At 44.3% G+C, this 22,662-nt stretch overlaps 1 protein-coding gene across 3 annotated transcripts; it reads right to left on the reverse strand.

Annotated features, from left to right (window-relative positions):
• Positions 1–501: 501 nt before the first annotated feature.
• Positions 502–16,500, reverse strand: LOC110529812 (4-galactosyl-N-acetylglucosaminide 3-alpha-L-fucosyltransferase 9-like). 3 transcript variants are annotated; one of them, XR_005052857.1, is made up of 5 exons: positions 14,845–16,500; positions 14,251–14,303; positions 12,228–12,289; positions 11,772–11,856; positions 502–1,212 (listed from the first exon to the last, which is right to left on the reverse strand). XR_005052857.1 is itself a non-coding variant. In XM_036985297.1 (2 exons), the coding sequence occupies exon 2, from the start codon at positions 14,293–14,295 to the stop codon at positions 13,198–13,200; it is 1,098 nt and encodes a 365-aa protein (XP_036841192.1). In that variant the 5' UTR covers positions 14,296–14,303; positions 14,845–16,500; the 3' UTR covers positions 12,800–13,197. The 3 variants fall into 3 exon arrangements, 1 of the variants encoding a protein (XP_036841192.1); XR_005052856.1 differs by having other exon boundaries at positions 11,772–11,859; XM_036985297.1 differs by lacking the exons at positions 502–1,212; positions 11,772–11,856; positions 12,228–12,289 and having other exon boundaries at positions 12,800–14,303.
• Between the last annotated feature and the right edge of the window lie 6,162 nt (positions 16,501–22,662).

Here is a 22,662-nt window from a genome sequence, read left to right on the forward strand (position 1 = left end):
TAACATTTGTAAAACATTTATGAAAAATAAAACATGAATATATCGTGATTAGATAAGTATTAAACCCCCTGAGTCAATACATGTTAGAATCACCTTTGGCAGCGAGTACCACTGTGAGTCTTTCTGGGTAAGTCTCTAAGAGGTTTCCAGACCTGGATTGTGCAACATTTGCCAATGTATTATTAAAAAAAAAAATCAAGCTCTGTCAAATTGATTGTTGGTCATTGCTAGACAACCATTTGCAGGTCTTCCCATAGTTTTTCAAGCAGATTTAAGTAAAAACTTCAGCCTCTCAGGAACACTCGCTGACTTCTTGGTAAGCAACTCCAGTGTAGATTTGGCTTTGTGTTTTCGGTTATTGTCCTGCTGAAAGGTGAATTAATCTCCCAGTCTCTGGTGGAAAGCAGACTGAACCAGGTTTTCCTCTAGGATTTTGCCTGTGCTTAGCTCCATTCCGTTTCTTTTTTCTCCTGAAAAGCTCCCCAGTCCTTAACGATTACAAGTATACCCATAACATGATGCAGCCACCACTATGCTTGGAGATATGGAGAGTGGTACTCAGTAGTGTGTTGTATTTGCCCCAAACATAACACATTGTATAGAGAAAAGGTTAATTGCTTTGACACTTTTTTTGCAGTATTTCTCTGGTGCCTTGTTGCAAACAGGATGCATGCTTTGAAATATTTTTGTTCTGTACAGGATTTCTTCTTTTCACTCTATTAGTATTGGGGAGTAACTAATGTTATTGATCCATCCTCTGTTCTCTCCTATCATAGCCATTAAACTAACTGTTTTAAAATCCACATTGGCCTCATTGTGAAATCCCTGAGCTGTTCCTTTCTTCTCCGGCAACCGAGTTAGGAAGGATGCCTGGATCTTTGTAGTGAGTGGGCTTATTTATACTCTATCCAAAGTGTAATTAATAACTTCCGCATGCTCAAAGGGATATTCAATGTCTGCTTTTCTTTTAACCCATCTACCAATTAATGCCTGTCGGGAAGAGTGGTTGTGCCTGACTACACAAGCGGCAATGAGTAAACACACAACAAAATAGTTCCATTTCCAGATGCTTTTACTTTAGCTTTTAGTGTCTCTGGCACTCTAGTCCACAAGCTGTTCAAGCGAGAGGGTGGTTAAAGATGGCGGTCACCTGTAGTCTCCTGCGGTGCTGTGGCCTCACTGGCCCAGTCCGTAACTCTCCTTCTGTGGAGCCTGTGGAAGGAGAGAGAGAGAGAGAGAGAAACACGGTGTAAGTGGGAGAGTAGGCACACTGGCTGCGTCTACCTAACTGATTCACTTGAGTGATGTCCAGCCTGCACTCTTGTGCCAGTCAGTTGATTAGGGAATGCCTTGCAGGTGTGCTGATTATATAATCCTGCACAGGTGTGTTGGGTGAGCATAGTTGTGGCGCTGTCTTCGGCTGGCCTGGTGTTGATGATAACTCAGCCTTCCACACTGCTGAACTGAGTGCCGTGGTCCACTGTGCTGCAGCCAGTGCCTCTGTCCATGGTGCTGCACTGGGAGTCCTTCAGCCACACCTATGCTCACGCCTCTCACGGTGCCACACCCACTTCTTTGTGTTGGCTGTCAGGCCTGCCTGTCGGAGACAACCCAAGACACGGCCTACCTTCTCCGTGTGGTCTTCCCACGTCTCATTGCATTACCACTTTGTCCAGGTAGGCCGCAGCAAAGTCCCGATTTGGTCAGTCTTTGAAAGGTGGCTGGGGCCGTGAATGCCAAAAGAAAGCACAGTGTACTATTTGGCTTGGATACCAGGATGATGGGGCAGACCCATGGTCTTTTTGACTCCTCTATGGCGTCCAACTCACACATCCTTTTGACCTCAGTGTGGATGGCTTTGCGACAAGCTTCACTGACCCTGTACGGCTTCACGTGTACAGTCTTCCCAACTGGCGTACGGATATTGTGCTCTAGCATATCTGTTCACCCTGGCAAATAGGAAAAGACAACCGTGTACTGATCAATGAAGTGTCTTACCTCTTGGAGTTGTTGGAGAGTACGGTCTTACCCTGAGATGTTGTAAAAATGTGTCATTTCCTCGGCAAGCTCTGTACATACAGTAGGCCACGGTAACATCATCCTCCTCCCACTTTTTCAAAAGGTTAATGTTATACACTTGCTCCCGTTTACGGCTGATCTGGCTGGTTTATCCTGTATGTCACTGGGCCTGGTTTCTCCATGATGTCATAGGGCCCCTGCTGCTGTTCATTCTGTTCAGAACAAGCTAGGGTTTTGATGCCATGTCATTTTGTAACTAACTACATCAAACATAGTGATAAAAAACGTTGACACTGTATATGACATGAGCTTTATGATACGGAAATGTGAAGTGCTTATTTGGACTCGTGGGTGTGTTTCGTTTACTTATATGACATTAAAGCAGTATTATAACCCTCTACATCTCATCTTTCAAAATACATTGAATCCTCTTAATTTACAGCATTTTTTTGCTAACATTTTTTTGTTTGTTGTTTTTGGCTAACATTTTTTTGTTTGTTGCTAAAGTTGCCAAATTAGTGGCAGGGATGGGGATAATTTCTTGTTTAGTGCGGTGCTCAAGTTCAGAACAGCTGTCAGCCAAAACCCCCAAAACGCTGTGAAGCGCAGGGCCTGAGCTCTGACATCATTTATACAATTTTACTGTACTGCCACTGCGTTCCAGTTTAGGCACTTATCAGTCATTTTCAAGGGTTACCATCTTGGATAGTAGTACTGTCATGTACTGTCATGTTGTCTTGTCTCTGTCCTTTCCCTTCACCCTGTCTCCCTCTGCTGGTCGTGTTAGGTTACCTTTTCTCCCCCGCTTTCCCCCAGCTGTCCCTTGTCTCCTCTAACTACCCATTCACCCCGTTCCCCACCTGTTCCCTTTTTCCCTCTGATTAGGTCCCTATATCTCTCTCTGTTTCTGCTCCTGTCCTTGTCGGATTCTTGTTTGTTTGTGTCATTCATGCCTGAACCAGACTGCCGTCATGTTTGCTGTAACCTTGTCCTGTCCTGTCGGAATCTGCCGGTCCATCTGAGCCTACCTATGTTTGTTTGTGTCATTCATGCCTGAACCAGACTGCCGTCATGTTTGCTGTAACCTTGTCCTGTCCTGTCGGAATCTGCCGGTCCATCTGAGCCTACCTATGTTTGGTAATTAAAGAAGCTCTGTTTAAGTTGATTCGCTTTTGGGTCCTCATTCACTCACCATAACAGAAGAATCCGACCAAGAATGGACCCAGCGACTTCGGATCCTCTCCACTCAGCCGTCGGGATCCAGGGAGCGATGCTAGGCAGACACGAGCAGGAAGTGTCTGCTGCTCGACATGCCGTTGAGACCCTGGCCACCCAAGTCTCCAACCTCACAGAACAGGTTCACCATCTCTGCCTCGATCCACCGGCCACTTCCAGGGCTTTCGAATCTCCGGAGCCCAGAATCAATAACCCGCCGTGTTACTCTGGGGAGCCCACTGAATGCCGCTCGTTCCTCACCCAGTGTGATATTGTGTTTTCTCTCCAGCCCAACACTTACTCCAGGAGCACTGCTCGTGTCGCCTACGTCATATCTCTCCTTATTGGACGGGCTCGTGAGTGGGGCACGGCAATCTGGGAGGCAAGGGCTGAGTGTACTAACCAGTATCAAGACTTTAAGGAGGAGATGATACGGGTTTTTGATCGATCTGTTTTTGGGGAGGAGGCTTCCAGGGCCCTGTCTTCCCTATGTCAAGGCAATCGATCCATAACAGACTACTCTATTGAGTTTCGCACTCTTGCTGTCTCCAGTGGCTGGAACGAGCCGGCCTTGCTCGCTCGTCTTCTGGAGGGTCTCCGCGCAGAGGTAAAGGATGAGATTCTCTCCCGGGAGGTTCCTTCCAGCGTGGATTCCTTGATTGAACTCGCTATTCGCATTGAGCGACGGGTTGATCTTCGTCACCGAGCTCGTGGAAAGGAGCTCGCGCTCTCCGTCGCCTCCCTCTCCGCATCACTACCATCTTCCTCTGCCGGCTCGGGTGCTGAGCCCATGCAGCTGGGAGGTATCCGCATCTCGACTAAGGAGAGGGAACGGAGAATCACCAACCGCCTCTGTCTCTATTGCGGTTCCGCTGGTCATTTTGTCACTTCATGTCCAGTAAAAGGCCAGAGCTCGTCAGTAAGCGGAGGGCTACTGGTGAGCGCTACTACTCCTGTCTCTCCTTCAAGATCCTGCACTACCTTGTCGGTCCATCTACGCTGGACCGGTTCGTCAGCTTCCTGCAGTGCCTTAATAGACTCTGGGGCGGAGGGCTGTTTTATGGACGAGACCTGGGCTCGGGAACATGACATTCCTCTCAGACAGTTAAAGGAGCCCACGGCCTTGTTCGCCCTGGATGGTAGTCCTCTCCCCAGGATTCAGCGTGAGACGCTACCTTTAACCCTCACTGTTTCTGGTAATCATAGTGAAACCATTTCTTTTTTAATTTTTCGTTCACCTTTTACACCTGTTGTTTTGGGCCATCCCTGGCTAGTTTGTCATAATCCTTCCATTAATTGGTCTAGTAATTCTATCCTCTCCTGGAACGTCTCTTGTCATGTGAAATGTTTAATGTCTGCTATCCCTCCTGTTTCCTCTGTCTCTTCTTCACAGGAGGAGCCTGGTGATTTGACAGGGGTGCCGGAGGAATATCACGATCTGCGCACGGTGTTCAGTCGGTCCAGGGCCACCTCTCTTCCTCCACACCGGTCGTATGATTGTAGTATTGATCTCCTTCCGGGAACCACCCCCCCCCCGGGGTAGACTATACTCTCTGTCGGCTCCCGAACGTAAGGCTCTCGAAGATTATTTGTCTGTAGCTCTTGACGCCGGTACCATAGTCCCCTCCTCCTCTCCCGCCGGAGCGGGGTTTTTTTTTGTCAAGAAGAAGGACGGGTCTCTGCGCCCCTGCATAGATTATCGAGGGCTGAATGACATAACAGTGAAGAATCGTTATCCGCTTCCTCTTATGTCTTCAGCCTTCGAGATCCTGCAGGGAGCCAGGTTTTTCACTAAGTTGGACCTTCGTAACGCTTACCATCTCGTGCGCATCAGGGAGGGGGACGAGTGGAAGACGGCGTTTAACACTCCGTTAGGGCACTTTGAATACCGGGTTCTTCCTTTCGGCCTCGCTAACGCTCCAGCTGTCTTTCAGGCATTAGTCAATGATGTCCTGAGAGACATGCTGAACATCTTTGTTTTCGTTTACCTTGACGATATCCTGATTTTTTCACCGTCACTCCAGATTCATGTTCAGCACGTTCGACGTGTCCTCCAGCGCCTTTTAGAGAATTGTCTTTTTGTGAAGGCTGAGAAGTGCACTTTTCATGCCTCCTCCGTCACATTTCTCGGTTCTGTTATTTCCGCTGAAGGCATTAAGATGGATCCCGCTAAGGTCCAAGCTGTCATTGATTGGCCCGTCCCTAAGTCACGCGTCGAGCTGCAGCGCTTTCTCGGCTTCGCGAACTTCTATCGTCGTTTCATCCGTAATTTCGGTCAGGTGGCAGCTCCTCTCACAGCCCTTACTTCTGTCAAGACGTGCTTTAAGTGGTCCGTTTCCGCCCAGGGAGCTTTTGATCTCCTCAAGAATCGTTTTACATCCGCTCCTATCCTTGTTACACCTGACGTCTCTAGACAGTTCGTTGTCGAGGTTGACGCGTCAGAGGTGGGAGTGGGAGCCATCCTTTCTCAGCGCTCCCTCTCTGACGACAAGGTCCACCCATGCGCGTATTTTTCTCATCGCCTGTCGCCGTCGGAACGTAACTATGATGTGGGTAACCGCGAACTGCTCGCCATCCGGTTAGCCCTAGGCGAATGGCGACAGTGGTTGGAGGGGGCGACCGTTCCTTTTGTCGTTTGGACTGACCATAGGAACCTTGAGTACATCCGTTCTGCCAAACGACTTAATGCGCGTCAGGCGCGTTGGGCGCTGTTTTTCGCTCGTTTCGAGTTCGTGATTTCTTATCGTCCGGGCTCTAAGAACACCAAGCCTGATGCTTTGTCTCGTCTCTTCAGTTCCTCAGTAGCCTCCACTGACCCCGAGGGGATTCTCCCTGAGGGGCGTGTTGTCGGGTTGACTGTCTGGGGAATTGAGAGGCAGGTAAAGCAAGCACTCACTCAAACTCCGTCGCCGCGCGCTTGTCCTAGGAACCTTCTTTTCGTTCCCGTTCCTACTCGTCTGGCCGTTCTTCAGTGGGCTCACTCTGCCAAGTTAGCCGGCCACCCTGGCGTTCGGGGTACGCTTGCTTCCATTCGCCAGCGTTTCTGGTGGCCCACCCGGAAGCATGACACGCGTCGTTTCGTGGCTGCTTGTTCGGTCTGCGCGCAGACTAAGTCCGGTAACTCTCCTCCTGCCGGCCGTCTCAGGCCGCTTCCTATTCCCTCTCGACCGTGGTCTCACATCGCCTTAGATTTTGTCACCGGACTGCCTTCGTCAGCGGGGAAGACTGTTATTCTTACGGTTGTCGATAGGTTCTCTAAGGCGGCTCATTTCATTCCCCTTGCTAAGCTTCCTTCTGCTAAAGAGACGGCACAAATCATCATCGAGAATGTTTTCAGAATTCATGGCCTTCCGTCAGACGTCGTTTCGGACAGAGGTCCGCAATTCACGTCTCAATTTTGGAGGGAGTTTTGCCGTTTGATTGGGGCTTCCGTCAGTCTCTCTTCCGGCTTTCACCCCCAGTCTAACGGTCAAGCAGAACGGGCCAATCAGACTATTGGTCGCATCTTACGCAGTCTTTCTTTTCGCAACCCTGCGTCTTGGTCAGAACAGCTCCCCTGGGCAGAATACGCCCACAACTCGCTTCCTTCGTCTGCGACCGGGCTATCTCCTTTTCAGAGTAGCCTCGGGTACCAGCCTCCGTTGTTCTCATCTCAGTTCGCCGAGTCCAGCGTCCCCTCCGCTCAGGCTTTTGTCCAACGTTGCGAGCGCACCTGGAAGAGGGTCAGGTCTGCACTTTGCCGTTATAGGGCGCAGACTGTGAGAGCTGCTAATAAGCGTAGAACGAAGAGCCCTAGATATTGTCGCGGTCAGAGAGTTTGGCTCTCCACTCAGAACCTTCCCCTTAAGACGGCTTCTCGCAAGTTGACCCCGCGGTTCATTGGTCCATTCCGTATCTCTCAGGTCATTAATCCTGTCGCAGTGCGACTTCTTCTTCCGCGATATCTTCGTCGCGTCCACCCGGTCTTCCATGTCTCCTGTGTTAAGCCCGTTCTTCGCGCCCCCGCTCGTCTCCCCCCCCCCCCCCCCCATCCTTGTCGAGGGCGCACCTATCTACAGGGTCCGTAAAATCTTGGACATGCGTCCTCGGGGCCGTGGTCATCAGTACCTAGTTGACTGGGAGGGGTACGGTCCTGAGGAGAGGAGTTGGGTTCCCTCTCGGGACGTGCTGGACCGTGCGCTGATTGATGATTTCCTCCGTTGCCGCCAGGTTTCCTCCTCGAGTGCGCCAGGAGGCGCTCGGTGAGTGGGGGGGTACTGTCATGTACTGTCATGTTGTCTTGTCTCTGTCCTTTCCCTTCACCCTGTCTCCCTCTGCTGGTCGTGTTAGGTTACCTTTTCTCCCCCGCTTTCCCCCAGCTGTCCCTTGTCTCCTCTAACTACCCATTCACCCCGTTCCCCACCTGTTCCCTTTTTCCCTCTGATTAGGTCCCTATATCTCTCTCTGTTTCTGCTCCTGTCCTTGTCGGATTCTTGTTTGTTTGTGTCATTCATGCCTGAACCAGACTGCCGTCATGTTTGCTGTAACCTTGTCCTGTCCTGTCGGAATCTGCCGGTCCATCTGAGCCTACCTATGTTTGTTTGTGTCATTCATGCCTGAACCAGACTGCCGTCATGTTTGCTGTAACCTTGTCCTGTCCTGTCGGAATCTGCCGGTCCATCTGAGCCTACCTATGTTTGGTAATTAAAGAAGCTCTGTTTAAGTTGATTCGCTTTTGGGTCCTCATTCACTCACCATAACAAGTACATTAGTAGTATGTTACAGTGTAGTGTTAGTGTAGTAGTACAGTCCTGACATACTGTATCGATAACTAAAATATATATTGTAACGTCCTTTAAAAGCTACTTGTTAATTGTCAGAATGAGCATTCTGGATATGTGTAATATATAAACCATTAGTGTCTCCCTGTTTCACCTTTAGGTTATTTGTCTCAAAATTGTGTGTCAAAATTATTCCTAGGATGTGTTATGAAAAACTTTTAATGAACGCATGCAATAAAAATGCAATTCACGCAAAATCCATATCTAAACAACACCCTGAGACGAACCGATTATGAAAAAGACAAATAAATATAATCCAAACAGTAAAAAAAAAAAACAGAAAAGTGCATATATGCCTGTTCTCCGTATGGAATCATTTGAATACGGATTTTATAACAACTTTTGTGTTTTGTCTAAACGACTGTTCGGTAATAAATAAGACATCAGCGGTGCGGTAAAGGGCCCGAAAAAACATAAACAATTTACTAGTGATGGGGACGGATATGGAAAACCCAGTAGTTAATGATCGGCTCACCATTTAGTCTTTTTCACTACCATGTAATCCAATAGCAAAAATACAAGATACACTGTTCAAACCTGTTATTTTTGAAGTGCTGAATAGATAAATATCAGTTTCCATACAATACTTGACTATAACTTGGCATAATTTGTATCAAATGGCAGGTTGGGAAATATGTCCGTTTCAGTTTCATTATCCTTATACAGTACATACGTAGGACAAATCATCAGAAGTAGGGGTATTGTAAAACAGTTGGCTACTTTAAAAATGTAGCACTGTGTTGTATGCCGTTTCTGCTCTATGCAACATTGTGCAAGATAACCTTTTTTTTAATGTGCCTGGTCAATTTATACAGTATTGCCTGTTTCTATGCTCACAGTGTCTCAATGAAATTCAGATAATGAGTGGAATATATTGTTATGTATAACCCAGGTATGTCAGCAGTGCATTGTACACAACACTGTAATTTCAAATGGTAGCACAAAGTGACTCTTTCCACTTTGTCATATGATGTAGTACTTACAGCCACATCCATCTGATTTGGTTTTACCTTCCAACATATATTGATGCCAAATCACTACATTTATGAGATGAAAATATAGAAAAGTACGGTGTTCAGCAGTTATAAAACTATATATATTGCATTTGGAAAGTATTCAGACCCCTTGACCTTTTACACGTTTTGTTACGTTACAGCCTTATTCTGAAATGGATTCAATATTTTTTTCCCCTCAGCAATCTACACACAATACCCCATGATAAGAAAGCAAAAAACATTTTTAGACATTTTTGGAAATGTATTTGTCACGCCCTGACCTCAGTTATCTTTGTTTTCTTTATTATTTTGGTCAGGTAAAGGTGTGACTAGGGTGGGTATGTTAGTTTTTGTATTGTCTAGGGTTTTTGGTATATCTAGGGGGTTTTGTAAGTCTAGGTATATGTAGGTCTATGGTGGCCTGAATTGGTTCCCAATCAGAGGCAGCTGTTTATCGTTGTCTCTGATTGGGGACCATATTTAGGTAGCTATTTCCCATAGGGTATTTGTGGGTTCTTATTCTATGTTTAGTTGCCTGTCTGCACTACTCATATTTGCGTCATGCGTCGTTTTGTTAGTTTGTTCAGTCTTACTTCTTTATTAAAGAAGTATGTACGCTTACCACACTGTGCCTTGGTCTCCTCCTTACAACGAACGTAGATTTTGTTTTGGTACCCTTCCCCAGAGTATTCAAATGTAAAACTGATATCACACTTACAGTATTCAGTATTCAGACCCTTTACACAGTACTTTGTTAAAGCACCTTTGGCAGCGATTCCAGCCTTGAGCCTTCTTGGGCATGACGCTGCAAGCTTGGCAAACCTGTATTTGGGGAGGTTCTCCCATTTTTCTCGGCAGATCCTCTCAGGCTCTGTCAGGTTGGACGTGGAGCGTTGCTGCACAGCTATTTTCAGATCTCTCCAGAGATGTTCTTTTGGGTTCAAGTCCGGGCTCTGGCTGATCCATTCAAGGATATTTAGAGACTTGTCCCAAAGCCACTCCTGCGTTGTCTTGGCTGTGTGCTTAGGGTCGTTGTTGGAAGGTGAACCTTTGCCGCAGTCTGAGGTCATGAGTGCTCTGGAGCAGGTTTTCATCAAGGATCTCTCTGTACTTTGCGCTGTTCATCTTTGCCTTGATCCTGACTAGTCTTCCAGCATGATGCTGCAACCACCATAATTCACCTTGGGGATGGTGCCAAGTTTCCTCCAGACGTGACGCTTGGCATTCAGGCCAAAGATTCAATCTTGGTTTCATCAGACCAGAGAATCTTGTTTCTCATGGTCTGGGAGTTTGCCTGTTGGTAAACTTCATGCAGGCTGTCATGTGCCTTTTACTGAGCAGTGGCTTCTGTCTGGCCACTCTACCATAAAGGCCTGATTGGTGGAGTGCTGGAGCGATGGTTGTCCTTCTGGGAGGTTCTCCCATCTCCACAGAGGAACTTTGGAGCTCTGTCAGAGTGACCATCTGGTTCTTGGTCACCTCCCAGACCAAGGCCCTTCTCCCCCGATTGCTCAGTTTGGCCGGGCGACCTGCTCTAGGAAGGGTCTTGGTGGTTCCAAACGTCTTCCATCTAAGAATGATGGAGGCCACTGTGTTCTTGGGGGAACTTCAATGGTGCAGATTTTTTTTTGTTACCCTTCCACAGATTTGTGCCTCGACACAATCCTGTCTCGGAGCTCTATGGACAATTCCTTTGACCTCATGGCTTGGTTTCTACTCTGACATGCACTGCCAACTGTAGGACCTTATATAGACAGGAGTATGCCTTTCCAAATTATGTCCAATCACTTGAATTTACCACAGGTGGACTCCAATCAAGTTGTCGAAACATCTCAAGGATGATCAATGGAAACAGGATGCACCTGAGCTCAATTTTGAGTCTCATAGAAAAGGGTCTGAATACTTTCCAAAGGCACTGTACGTTAACTATGCACTATGTAATTTTGGTTCAGTAGTTATCAGTTTTGAGCAGTTTAATTAAGTGATAGTTCATTGTATTGTTAACAAATTATGAAAATCATATAAAAATAAAGTGAATATTGTATTTTGAAAAGCAGATACTTAGATTGAGTATGTATCCAAATTGAAAGTGTCATTTGGTGCAGTGAACAAGTGACTTTGTGAATTTGTTTGTTGTACTCAGTCAAATGAAAATGTGCTTTGACGCATGAGCTATTTCGATGATCTGATTGCATTTTTGTGCTTAGAGTTGTGAAAATGTTCCACATACTTGTAAAAATTGCACCAAAGTAATTCAAAAATGAACTTCCAGGGTCCTGTGAAGTCCAGCCAGCTGCTTGTTGATTCCCCACAGGGCCAGGTGTGAATGCTATAGGAGGCCTAAAACCTAACCAGTTTGAATACAATGAGGACCCTGTCAACCACCAGCAGACAAATAACAAAGGCTCTGAAGTTGTTGGCTGCACATGTCCGTGGTTCTCAGCTATCTCGATAAAGACAATAAAATCATGTTGAAATGACAGATATTACACCCTTGATGAAGCAGTGAAACACATTTAACAAGGTGTCTGTACTCTAAGATTTGTGTAAGGTCTCTAGGAGCTGTATTGAAAAGATCCAATGAGTGTTCTCCCAGACATTTGATAAAAAAAACAATGATGGGTGTTTAAAAAAATGAACAAACCAGTTGGTGTATATTAAGATGCATCTAAAAACGTAACTAATATCAAATAAATTAACAACCAAGGGAAAATGTACTTACAGCTGTCTACAGGTGTTTTCTGCTCAGTGATGGAATAGAGTTGGCTGACTGGATGCTGCCCAAGAGTCAATGCTCAAGATGTTGTCTGCTGTAATGTAAGCAGTTGATGTCTTAATAATCGTGCTTTATTTGTACATCATTGATCTTTGACACACCTCTTACAAGTTCAAGCATTCTCTCTGGTTAAGGAAAATGGTATAGGCATCATGCCCAGACGCCACCCTGACCTCGCATGCCTAGACCCCCATACATTAACTCCCTCCTCACAGACACATACGCACGCACGCAAACCGAGGTAAAAATTCCCGAATTTAAAATATAACATTCATGTTTGGTATTGTTTTAATCACCAAACAATTTTCTGGTTAGAATTAAATGAACCCTGCATGTTTTAAATTCACAGCTCTGTTTATTAATGAAACAATTATTTGAAGCAACTAGGCCCCAATACAATACCTTGATCAGCAACTTTTACACGTCTGCACACAGACACTAGGACCCTCCTCACATCCGATATACTGTAATCAAAAAAGTGGGGTGTGATGTTTACATACAACATGCGGTAATGCCACGGCCACTCTGAACAATGGGTGTGATATTTACATCCTGGCGTGAAGTCAAACCTGGGTGTGATATTAAAGTCCTAGCCATTCAGAACAAGGGGTGTGATGTTTACATACTCTACATCATGACGTAATTTCCCGGCCACTCAGAACAATGGGTGTGATGCTTACATACATCATGTCGTAATATCCCGGCCACTCAGAACAATGGGTGTGATGCTTACATACATCATGTCGTAATTTCCCTGCCACTCAGAACAATGGGTGTGATGCTTACATACATCAGGTCGTAATTTCCCGGCCACTCAGAACAATGGGTGTGATATTCAAATCCTAGGCAGAAGTCCCGCCCCCCTCCCCAATCAACGAGGTGTGAAAGTTAGTTTGACAGAAGCTACCCTACAATAACTACTCTCATGGTGTTTGAAAATTGATGATGTCATCAGTTAGAAATGCTCTGTTTTCACGTTTGTAGACACTGGTATTGTGCTGGAGATCATTTTTAAAAATGGTGGAACTACCCTTTAATTATTTCAGCTCAAAATGTGTGAGTGTAAAGATATAAAACACACATACAGGTAGTAATTCAGACAATAAATAGTGCAGAGGTTAGTTGTTCGGTAGTTATAAAGATAAGAGCCTGAATGGTTCTGGATACTTAAATACCTAGCTATGACACTAGTACAGTAAAACAACCAGGTACACTTATCTTACAAGTAGTGCAATAGGTCGTAAAGGCACTGTGTAAACGTTGCTAATGTGGGATGCTGGGTGTGACTAAATTCCACATGATACTGTACACGGAGAGAAGAGGGTAATATAGTGGTAACAGCACATACACCGATGAGGATGTAAGTGACTGATTAACCAAAATACCATTTGTAAACATCGTGAACAACCCTGTACTCCCAATGTTTGCCTATGTGGTCACAGGCATAGCAAATAGCTTGAATGAACTCTTGACTCAGTTGAACCAGATGTTGCTGAGCAGAAAAGTTTCTACGCCACTGAAAGTAGCGCAGATATGCCTCATCATCCTTGTCCAACTTGAGGAGGAATTCCGCCAGGGCTTTTGCATCGGGAAAGTCATTAATATGGATGAAGGAATCTCCTGGGACAAAGTCTTCATAGTTCTGTCTCGGTGGGCCCAATACTACTGGCACTGTTCCTGCTGCAAGTGGTCCGTTTAGCTTCTCTGTGATGTAGTCTTTGTGGACCGAGTTCTCAAAGGAGAGGTAGAACTTACAGCTGGAGAGTGTTGAGTAGTAGTCCTCATATTTCAAGAATCTAGCAAAGGCTGTGCCAAAGAGTTCCACCTTAATGTGTTTTACAAGGTCTCTGTAATATTTGTGCCTTACCCCTGTTCCAGTGGTAGGGTCATTGTTGCTCACAATCCAGCAAACTAATTTATCCTTCTTGGGCAGCACAAAGTCCTCACCCTGGCCTTTCCTTACGGTCAAGCGCCAACGCACAGGGATGTCTGCGTCTTCCCTATAACTCAAGGTTAAATTGAAAAGGTTATCTAGACCAGGTATCCTAATTGTATTTGTAGGTGATTCCACATGATACCAAATCCACTTCTGGAATGGTGGTCGAGGTGATGGAGGCAAGTTGGATAAATCGTATTTGATGGATTTGTGAAAGATGAGCACACCATCTGCCTTGTTGTACAGAGACCTGTCATCTGTCAGGTGGCAGCCATCAATGTTGAAGAAAGTGGCACAATCGCTAAAATCAAACCTGCGGTTTTCAGGCCAGAACCACAACAGCATGATGGGCTTTTCTGGCTCTGGCTGCTTAGACAAGGACCTGTTCTCAGGTCGCTTTGAGTAATGAGGCTGGGGAGTACAGTCCAGAGCTGATTTGTAATACATAAAAAACAGTGTCACAAATCCTCCTAGACAGAGGATCCCTACCAGGAAGATACGCAAAGCTCCTGTAAGGAAAGTACTTGACAGCATTTTGGCACCTGTGAAGAGAGGAAAAACACATTATTACATTATCATTCACACTCAAAGAAATTAAACCAAATGAAGATTTTTGTTTAACTGTTGTTAAATAGCTTTTGTGTACAGAGAGAAAGTATGAGAAAAGAAGCAGGTGCAGATTAAACACTCTCTTTTAATTTGAGAGTAACCACAAATACAGTTGATGCAAATGGGAACATGAACAATGAGAATGGTTTAGTCAGATTAGATTCAAAAGGGACAACGAGGAAACGTGCCCATGTACCTGGCTACCTCAGGATTGTGCTGAAGTCAATAATAAAAATGTCCTTTCATCTTATACCCCTTTGCTGCACTGATCCACTAGTCTCGTTTGTCACAATGTCATCTGGTGAATGTTGAAATGTCTTATTCTTGACTAATATTGATTTTCGTTGACTTTTTCTAGTCTAAAAACACTTAATTATAGACGTATAGACTTTTACATGACCATTCAAAGCTGCACTCAATAAGGCACCAATAAGTGAAAGCCTGTAGCTGTCAAAGGAAAAGATAATGCCTTACCGGTGAACAGGTTGTTCTTGTCATGCTGTATTCAGACCTGCGGGGATGTCATTCATTTACACTCCCTATGTGAGCTGTGCACCTGTGAAACATTTCTCTGGGTTTTTGGTACTCATCAGTTCAATAAAGCGATAAGAAACAGTGACGAAGTCTTATAAACGAAGGGAGAGAACAAGTTCTTCTGGACACCCTTACGGCAGGATTAGAAAGCATGAAAGGGAAATAGAGGTTGGGCCTCTGTTGGGAGGGGTAGGCCAGATTGTGCCATGTCCCAATAAACAGTAAAGGGGGAATAAAATCCTGTATCTTTTCCCTTACCAGCGAAAACATGCCTAAACATGTCATGGACATCATAAAGTTAGAACAACTAGGCTACAAAGACCTTTAATGAACCAAATAGTTCAAGGACACATATTCACTACAACAATTCATGAGAACAAAACATGTCAACCTTACCGTTCACCTCAACCAATAGAACAAGAAAAATGATATTTAGTGTCTAGGTGTGGTTTAGTCACTATCAATGTTGTGGTGCGTGTGTGGCGTTCCATGGGCAGTCATGATTCACATCCTTCTCTTTGTTCCATTGTGCCAGTTAGAGAACTCCCATGGAACGTCCACATATTCTCTGTTGACATTTGACACTTTCTAAAGTGATGAATTCCCATATCCCCTTACGATATTTTCCTGGAGTGTTTGGTACCCTGATCCACGGTATAAAGCATGTGTGAAACACAAGCAAACCCTGGCTGAAATTAATCCTGGACCTGCATGAGTAATGGGTCCAGGATTCAAGACCAGTCGCGTGGAACTTTTTTGCCCGTTGTAAACAAGCTAGCTCGCTAACGTCATGTAGAATGTGCGTCGTGCTGATCACATCCCAAATCAGTTCTTTTCGGGTTCTTTTGAAAGCAACATTTATTCTGTACAATTCTCACAAATGCTACAGGGAACTGAACCATGGAACCGAATTTCATAATGTGAAAACTCCATTAGCCTGTCTTAGTTCTAGGCAATTTTCCTGGTTGTTTTATGTGTCGGTATTAGATTTGAGTGACCTCGTGTATACATTGTGTCTTTCATTGTGATTGAATGTTTGGTGTATTAAAGGCGCAATCCATACCTTTTTCTCTACCTCGTGGCAATGAAACAAACTACAACTGTCCTGAAAAATGTACGCTAATAACTCACAGAAAAACTCAGGGCAACACTTTAGGGGGAAAAAACTCAACATATAGATTCCACCTTTATGAGCTAGAAATGCTGTTGTAGTGTGGTGTTTTTTCATCCATTTGTATACATTTATTGTGAAACAAACTAACAGGAGCTATAGTATATACCCACCCACATAAAGAGGGCAACACTCTTTGGCCAAACACAATGGGAAAAGTATCAAATGTACAGTGAACAGAGAACCACTCTTGTTGACGAAAAAAAAAAATACAATTTCAAATCCTACGCATTTTGCCATGTCTTAAATTTGTGGCACCTGACCAAACGACTTAACAGTAGTAGCTTTGTTGATAGTGTTGTTAAGAAGGCAGAGCAGCACTTTATTACGGACATACTTCTCCCCAACTTAGGTACTGTTGTATCAATATGTTTTGACTATGACAGTTTACAATCCAGGGTTACTCCAAGCAGTTTAGTCATCTCAACTTGCTCAATTTCCACATTATTTATTACAAGATTCAGTTGAGGTTTAGGTTTTAGTGAATGATTTGTCCCAAATACACTGCCTTTAGATGTAGAAATATTTAGGGCTAACTTATTCCTTGCCACCCACTCTGAAACTAACTGCAGCTCTTTGTTAAGTGTTGCAGTCATTTCAGTCACTGTAGTGGCTGACGTGTATAGTGTTGAGTCATCTGCATACATAGACACTGGCTTTACTTAAAGTCAGTAGCATCAACTTTAGTAAAGATTGAAAAAAGCAAGGGGCCTAGACAGATACCCTGGGTAATTCCTGATTCAACCTGGATTATGTTTGAGAGGCTTCCATTAAAGAACACCCTCTGTGTTCTGTTAGACAAGTAACACTTTATCCACATTATACCAGGGGGTGTTAAGCCATAACGCAAGTTTTTCCAGCAGCAGACTATGATCGATAATGTAAAAATTTGCACTGAAGTCTAACAAGACAGCCCCCATCACTTTATCATCAGTTTCTATCAGCCAATCATGTCATTTGTGTAAGTGCTTTGCTTCTTGGCATTCTCTCAACCAGCTTCATGAGGAATGCTTTCCCAACAGTCTTGAAGGAGTTCCCACATATTCTCAAATCAAATCAAATTTAATTTGTCACATACACATGGTTAGCTGATGTTAATGCGAGTGTAGCGAAATGCTTGTGCTTCTAGTTCCGACAATGCAGTAATAACCAACAAGTAATCTAGCTAACAATTCCAAAACTACTACCTTATAGACACAAGTGTAAGGGGATAAAGAATATGTACATAAAGATATATGAATGAGTGATGGTACAGAGCGGCATAGGCAAGATACAATAGATGGTATTGAGTGCAGTATATACATATGAGATGAGTATGTAAACAAAGTGGCATAGTTAAAGTGGCTAGTGATACATGTATTACATAAAGATGCAGTAGATGATATAGAGTACAGTATATACATATACATATACATATGAGATGAATAATGTAGGGTATGTAAACATTATATTAGGTAGCATTGTTTAAAGTGGCTAGTGATATGTTTCACATCATTTCCCATCAATTCCCATTATTAAAGTGGCTGGAGTTGAGTCAGTGTGTTGGCAGCAGCCACTCAATGTTAGTGGTGGCTGTTTAACAGTCTGATGGCCTTGAGATAGAAGCTGTTTTTCAGTCTCTCGGTCCCAGCTTTGATGCACCTGTACTGACCTCGCCTTCTGGATGATAGCGGGGTGAACAGGCAGTGGCTCGGGTGGTTGTTGTCCTTGATGATCTTTATGGCCTTCCTGGGACATCGGGTGGTGTCCTGGAGGGCAGGTAGTTTGCCCCCGGTGATGCGTTGTGCAGACCTCACTACCCTCTGGAGAGCCTTACGGTTGTGGGCGGTGCAGTTGCCGTACCAGGCAGTGATACAGCCCGACAGGATGCTCTCGATTGTGCATCTGTAGAAGTTTGTGAGTGCTTTTGGTGACAAGCCAAATTTCTTCAGCCTCCTGAGGTTGAAGAGGCGCTGCTGCGCCTTCTTCACGATGCTGTCTGTGTGGGTGGACCAATTCAGTTTGTCTGTGATGTGTACGCCGAGGAACTTAAAACTTACTACCCTCTCCACTACTGCTGAGCACTTGTTGGCTGCTTGTCCTTCACTCTGCAGTCCAACTCATCCCAAACCATCTCAATTGGATTGAGGTTGGGTGTCCGTGGAGACAAGGTCATCTGATGCAGCACTCCATCACTCTCGTTCTTGGTCAAATAGCCCTTACACAGCCTGGAGGTGTGTTTTGGGTCATTGTCCTGTTGAAAAACAAATGATAGTCCCACTAAGCGCAAACCAGATGGGATGGCGTATCGCTGCAAAATGTTGTGGTAGCCATGCTGGTTAAGAGTGCCTTGAATTCTAAATAAATCACAGACCGTCACCAGCAAAGCACCCCCACACTTCCTCCTCCATGCTTCACGGTTGGAACCACACATGGAGATCATCCGTTCACCTCCTCTGCGTCTCACAAAGACACGGCAGTTGGAACCATTACTCGTGTTTCTTGGCGCAAGCAAGTCTCTTCTTATTATTTGTGTCCTTTAGTGGTGTTTTGTTTTTGCAGCAATTCGACCATGAAGGCCTGATTCACGAAGTCTCCCCTGAACAGTTGATGTTGAGATGTGTCTGTTACCTGAACAATGTGCATTTATTTGGGCTGCAATCTGAGGTGCAGTTAACTCTAATGAACTTATCCTCTGCAGCAGAAGTAACCTTTCCTGTGGCGGTCCTCATGAGAGCCAGTTTCATCAAAGCACTTGATGGTTTTTGCGACTGCACTTGAAGAAACTTTCAAAGTTCTTTAAATGTTCCGGATTGACTGACCTTCATGTCTTAAAGTAATGATGGACTGTCATTTCTCTTTACATATTTGAGCTGTTCTTGCCATAATATGGTATTTTACCAGGTAGGGCTAACTTCTGTATACCACCCTTACATTGTCACAACACAACTGATTGTCTCAAACGCGTTGAGAAGGAAAGAAATTCCACAAATTAACAAGGCACACCTGTTAATTGAAAAGCATTACAATCTAAAATATATTTTGGTTTGTTTAACACTTTGTTTGGTTACTACATGATGTTATTTCATAGTTTGTCTTTACTATTATTATACAATGTAGAAAATAGTAAAAATATAGAAAAACCCTTGAATGAGTAGGTGTGTTCAAACTTTTGACTAGTACTGTATATACATACAGTGCATTTGGAAAGTATTCAGACCCCTTGACTTTTTAGACATTTTGTTACGTTACAGTCTTGTTCGAAAATGGATTCAATTGTTTTTTTCCCCCTCATTAATCTACACACAATAACCCATAATGACAAAGCAAAAACAGTTTTTTAGAAATGTTTGCATATGTATAAATAAAATTACTGAAATATCACATTTACATAAGTATTCAGACCCTTTACTCAGTACTTTGTTGAAGCACCTTTGGCAGCGATTACAGCCTTGAATCTTCTTGGGTATGACGCTACAAGCTTGGCACACTTGTATTTGGGGAGTTTCCCCCATTCCTTGCAGATCCTCTCAAGCTCTGTCAGGCTGGATGGGCAGCGTCACTGCACAGCTGTTTTCACATCTCTCCAGAGATGTTAGATCAGGTTCAAATCCGGGCTCTGGCTGAGCCTCAAGGACATTCAGAGAAGCAACTCCTGCATTTCATGGCTGTGTCCTTAGGGTCATTGCCCTGTTGGAAGGTGAACCTTTCTGAGCGCTCTGGAGCAGGTTTTCATTAAGGAACTCTCTGTATTTTGCTCCGTTCATCTTTCCCTCGTTCATGATTAGTCTCCCAGTCCCTACTGCTGAAAAACATCCCCACAGCATTATGCCACCACCATGCTTCACCGTAGGGATGGTGCCAGGTTTCCTCCAGACGTGAGTTCAATCTTGGTTTCATCAGATTAATCTTGTTTCTCATGATGTGAGAGTTGTTTAGGTGCCTTTAGGTGCCTTTTAAAAACTCAAAGCAGGCTGTCATGTGCCTTTTACTGAGGAGTAGCTTCCATCTGCCCACTCTACCATAAAAGCTTGATTGGTGGAGTGTGGCAGAGATGGTTGTCCCTCGAGAAGGTTCTCCCATCTCTACGTAGGAACTCTGGAGTCTTGATGGTTCATAACTTCTGTGTTCTTGGGGACCTTCAATGCTGCAGAACTTTTTTGGTACCCTTCCCCAGATATGTGCCTCGACACAATTACTTCGACCTCATGGCTTGGTTTGTACTCTGACATGCACTGTCAACTGTGGGACCTTATACAGACAGGTGTGTGCTTTCCAAATCATGTCCAATCAATTGAATTTACCACAGATGGACTCGAATCAAGTTGTAGAAACATCTCAAGGATGATCAATGGAAACAGGATGCACCTGAGCTCAATTTTGAGTCTCATAGCAAAGGCTCTAAATTCTTACGTAAATAAAAAGTCACTTTCCGAATGCAGTGCATGTATATGTGATGGGACGTATAGACGATATATGCGTAGAATATGTACTATATCTGAATAATAGTATATGTACAGCAATAGTTAAATAGGAAATGCCTTGACAAGAATACCGTTTATACTGTACATATGAAGTGGGTAAAACTGTTTGTAAACATGATTCAAGTGATCAGTGTTCCATGACTATGTACAGTACACAGGGCAGCTGCCTCTAAGGTGCATGGTAGAGTAACCTGGGCGTAGCTGACTAGTAACAGTGACTAAAGTTCAGGCCAGGGTACTGGGTGGAGGCCGGCTAGTGGTAACTATTTAAGTCTTATGGCCTTGAGATAGAAGCTTTGTCCCAGCTTTGATGCACCTGTACTGACCTCACCCTCTGGATGATAGCGGGATGAACAGGCCGTTGCTCGGGAGGCTGAGGTCCTTGATGATCTTCTTGGCCTTCCTGTGACACCGGCTGCTGTAGATGTCCTGGAGGGCAGGCAGTGGTGATGCGTTGGCATGTTGCCTTTGTGTTTACTGTGTCGTAATGTGTGATCATTGAGATCCTAGTAGATGACTTACAGTGCCTTGCGAAAGTATTCGGCCCCTTTGAACTTTGCGACCTTTTGCTACATTTCAGGCTTAAAACATAAAGATATAAAACTGTATTTTTTTGTGAAGAATCAACAACAAGTGGGACACAATCATGAAGTGGAACGACATTTATTGGATATTTCAAACTTTTTTAACAAATCAATAACTGAAAAATTGGGCGTGCAAAATTATTCAGCCCCTTTACTTTCAGTGCAGCAAACTCTCTCCAGAAGTTCAGTGAGGATCTCTGAATGATTCAATGTTGACCTAAATGACTAATGATGATGAATACAATCCACCTGTGTGTAATCAAGTCTCCGTATAAATGCACCTGCACTGTGATAGTCTCAGAGGTCCGTTAAAAGCGCAGAGAGCATCATGAAGAACAACGAACACACCAGGCAGGTTCGAGATACTGTTGTGAAGAAGTTTAAAGCCGGATTTGGATACAAAAAGATTTCCCAAGCTTTAAACATCCCAAGGAGCACTGTGCAAGCGATAATATTGAAATGGAAGGAGTATCAGACCACTGCAAATCTACCAAGACCTGGCCATCCCTCTAAACTTTCAGCTCATACAAGGAGAAGACTGATCAGAGATGCAGCCAAGAGGCCCATGATCACTCTGGATGAACTGCAGAGATCTACAGCTGAGGTGGGAGACTCTGTCCATAGGACAACAATCAGTTGTATATTGCACAAATCTGGCCTTTATGGAAGAGTGGCAAGAAGAAAGCCATTTCTTAAAGACATCCATAAAAAGTGTCATTTAAAGTTTGCCACAAGCCACCTGGGAGACACACCAAACATGTGGAAGAAGGTGCTCTGGTCAGATGAAACCAAAATTGAACTTTTTGGCAACAATGCAAAACGTTATGTTTGGCGTAAAAGCAACACAGCTGAACACACCATCCCCACTGTCAAACATGGTGGTGGCAGCATCATGGTTTGGGCCTGCTTTTCTTCAGCAGGGACAGGGAAGATGGTTAAAATTGATGGGAAGATGGATGGAGCCAAATACAGGACCATTCTGGAAGAAAACCTGATGGAGTCTGCAAAAGACCTGCGACTGGGACGGAGATTTGTCTAACAACAAGACAATGATCCAAAACATAAAGCAAAATCTACAATGGTATGGATCAAAAATAAACATATCCAGGTGTTAGAATGGCCAAGTCAAAGTCCAGACCTGAATCCAATCGAGAATCTGTGGAAAGAACTGACAACTGCTGTTCACAAATGCTCTCCATCCAACCTCACTGAGCTCGAGCTGTTTTGCAAGGAGGAATGGGAAAAAATTTCAGTCTCTCGATGTGCAAAACTGATTGAGACATACCCCAAGCGACTTACAGCTGTAATCGCAGCAAAAGGTGGCGCTACAAAGTATTAATTTAAGGGGACTGAATAATTTTGCACGCCCAATTTTTCAGTTTTTGATTTGTTAAAAAAGTTTGAAATATCAAATAAATGTCGTTCCACTTCATGATTGTGTCCCACTTGTTGTTGATTCTTCACAAAAAAATACAGTTTTATATCTTTATGTTTGAAGCCTGAAATGTGGCAAAAGGTCGCAAAGTTCAAGGGGGCCGAA

The sequence above is a fragment of the Oncorhynchus mykiss genome, chromosome 8 (assembly GCF_013265735.2).
Source record: "Oncorhynchus mykiss isolate Arlee chromosome 8, USDA_OmykA_1.1, whole genome shotgun sequence".
In the NCBI taxonomy this organism is placed as follows: Eukaryota; Metazoa; Chordata; class Actinopteri; order Salmoniformes; family Salmonidae; genus Oncorhynchus; species Oncorhynchus mykiss.

What these genes read in the sequence shown, in the direction of transcription:
- LOC110529812 (XM_036985297.1), bottom strand. Translation starts at nt 14,295, where the DNA reads ATGCTGTCAAGTACTTTCCTTACAGGAGCTTTGCGTATCTTCCTGGTA.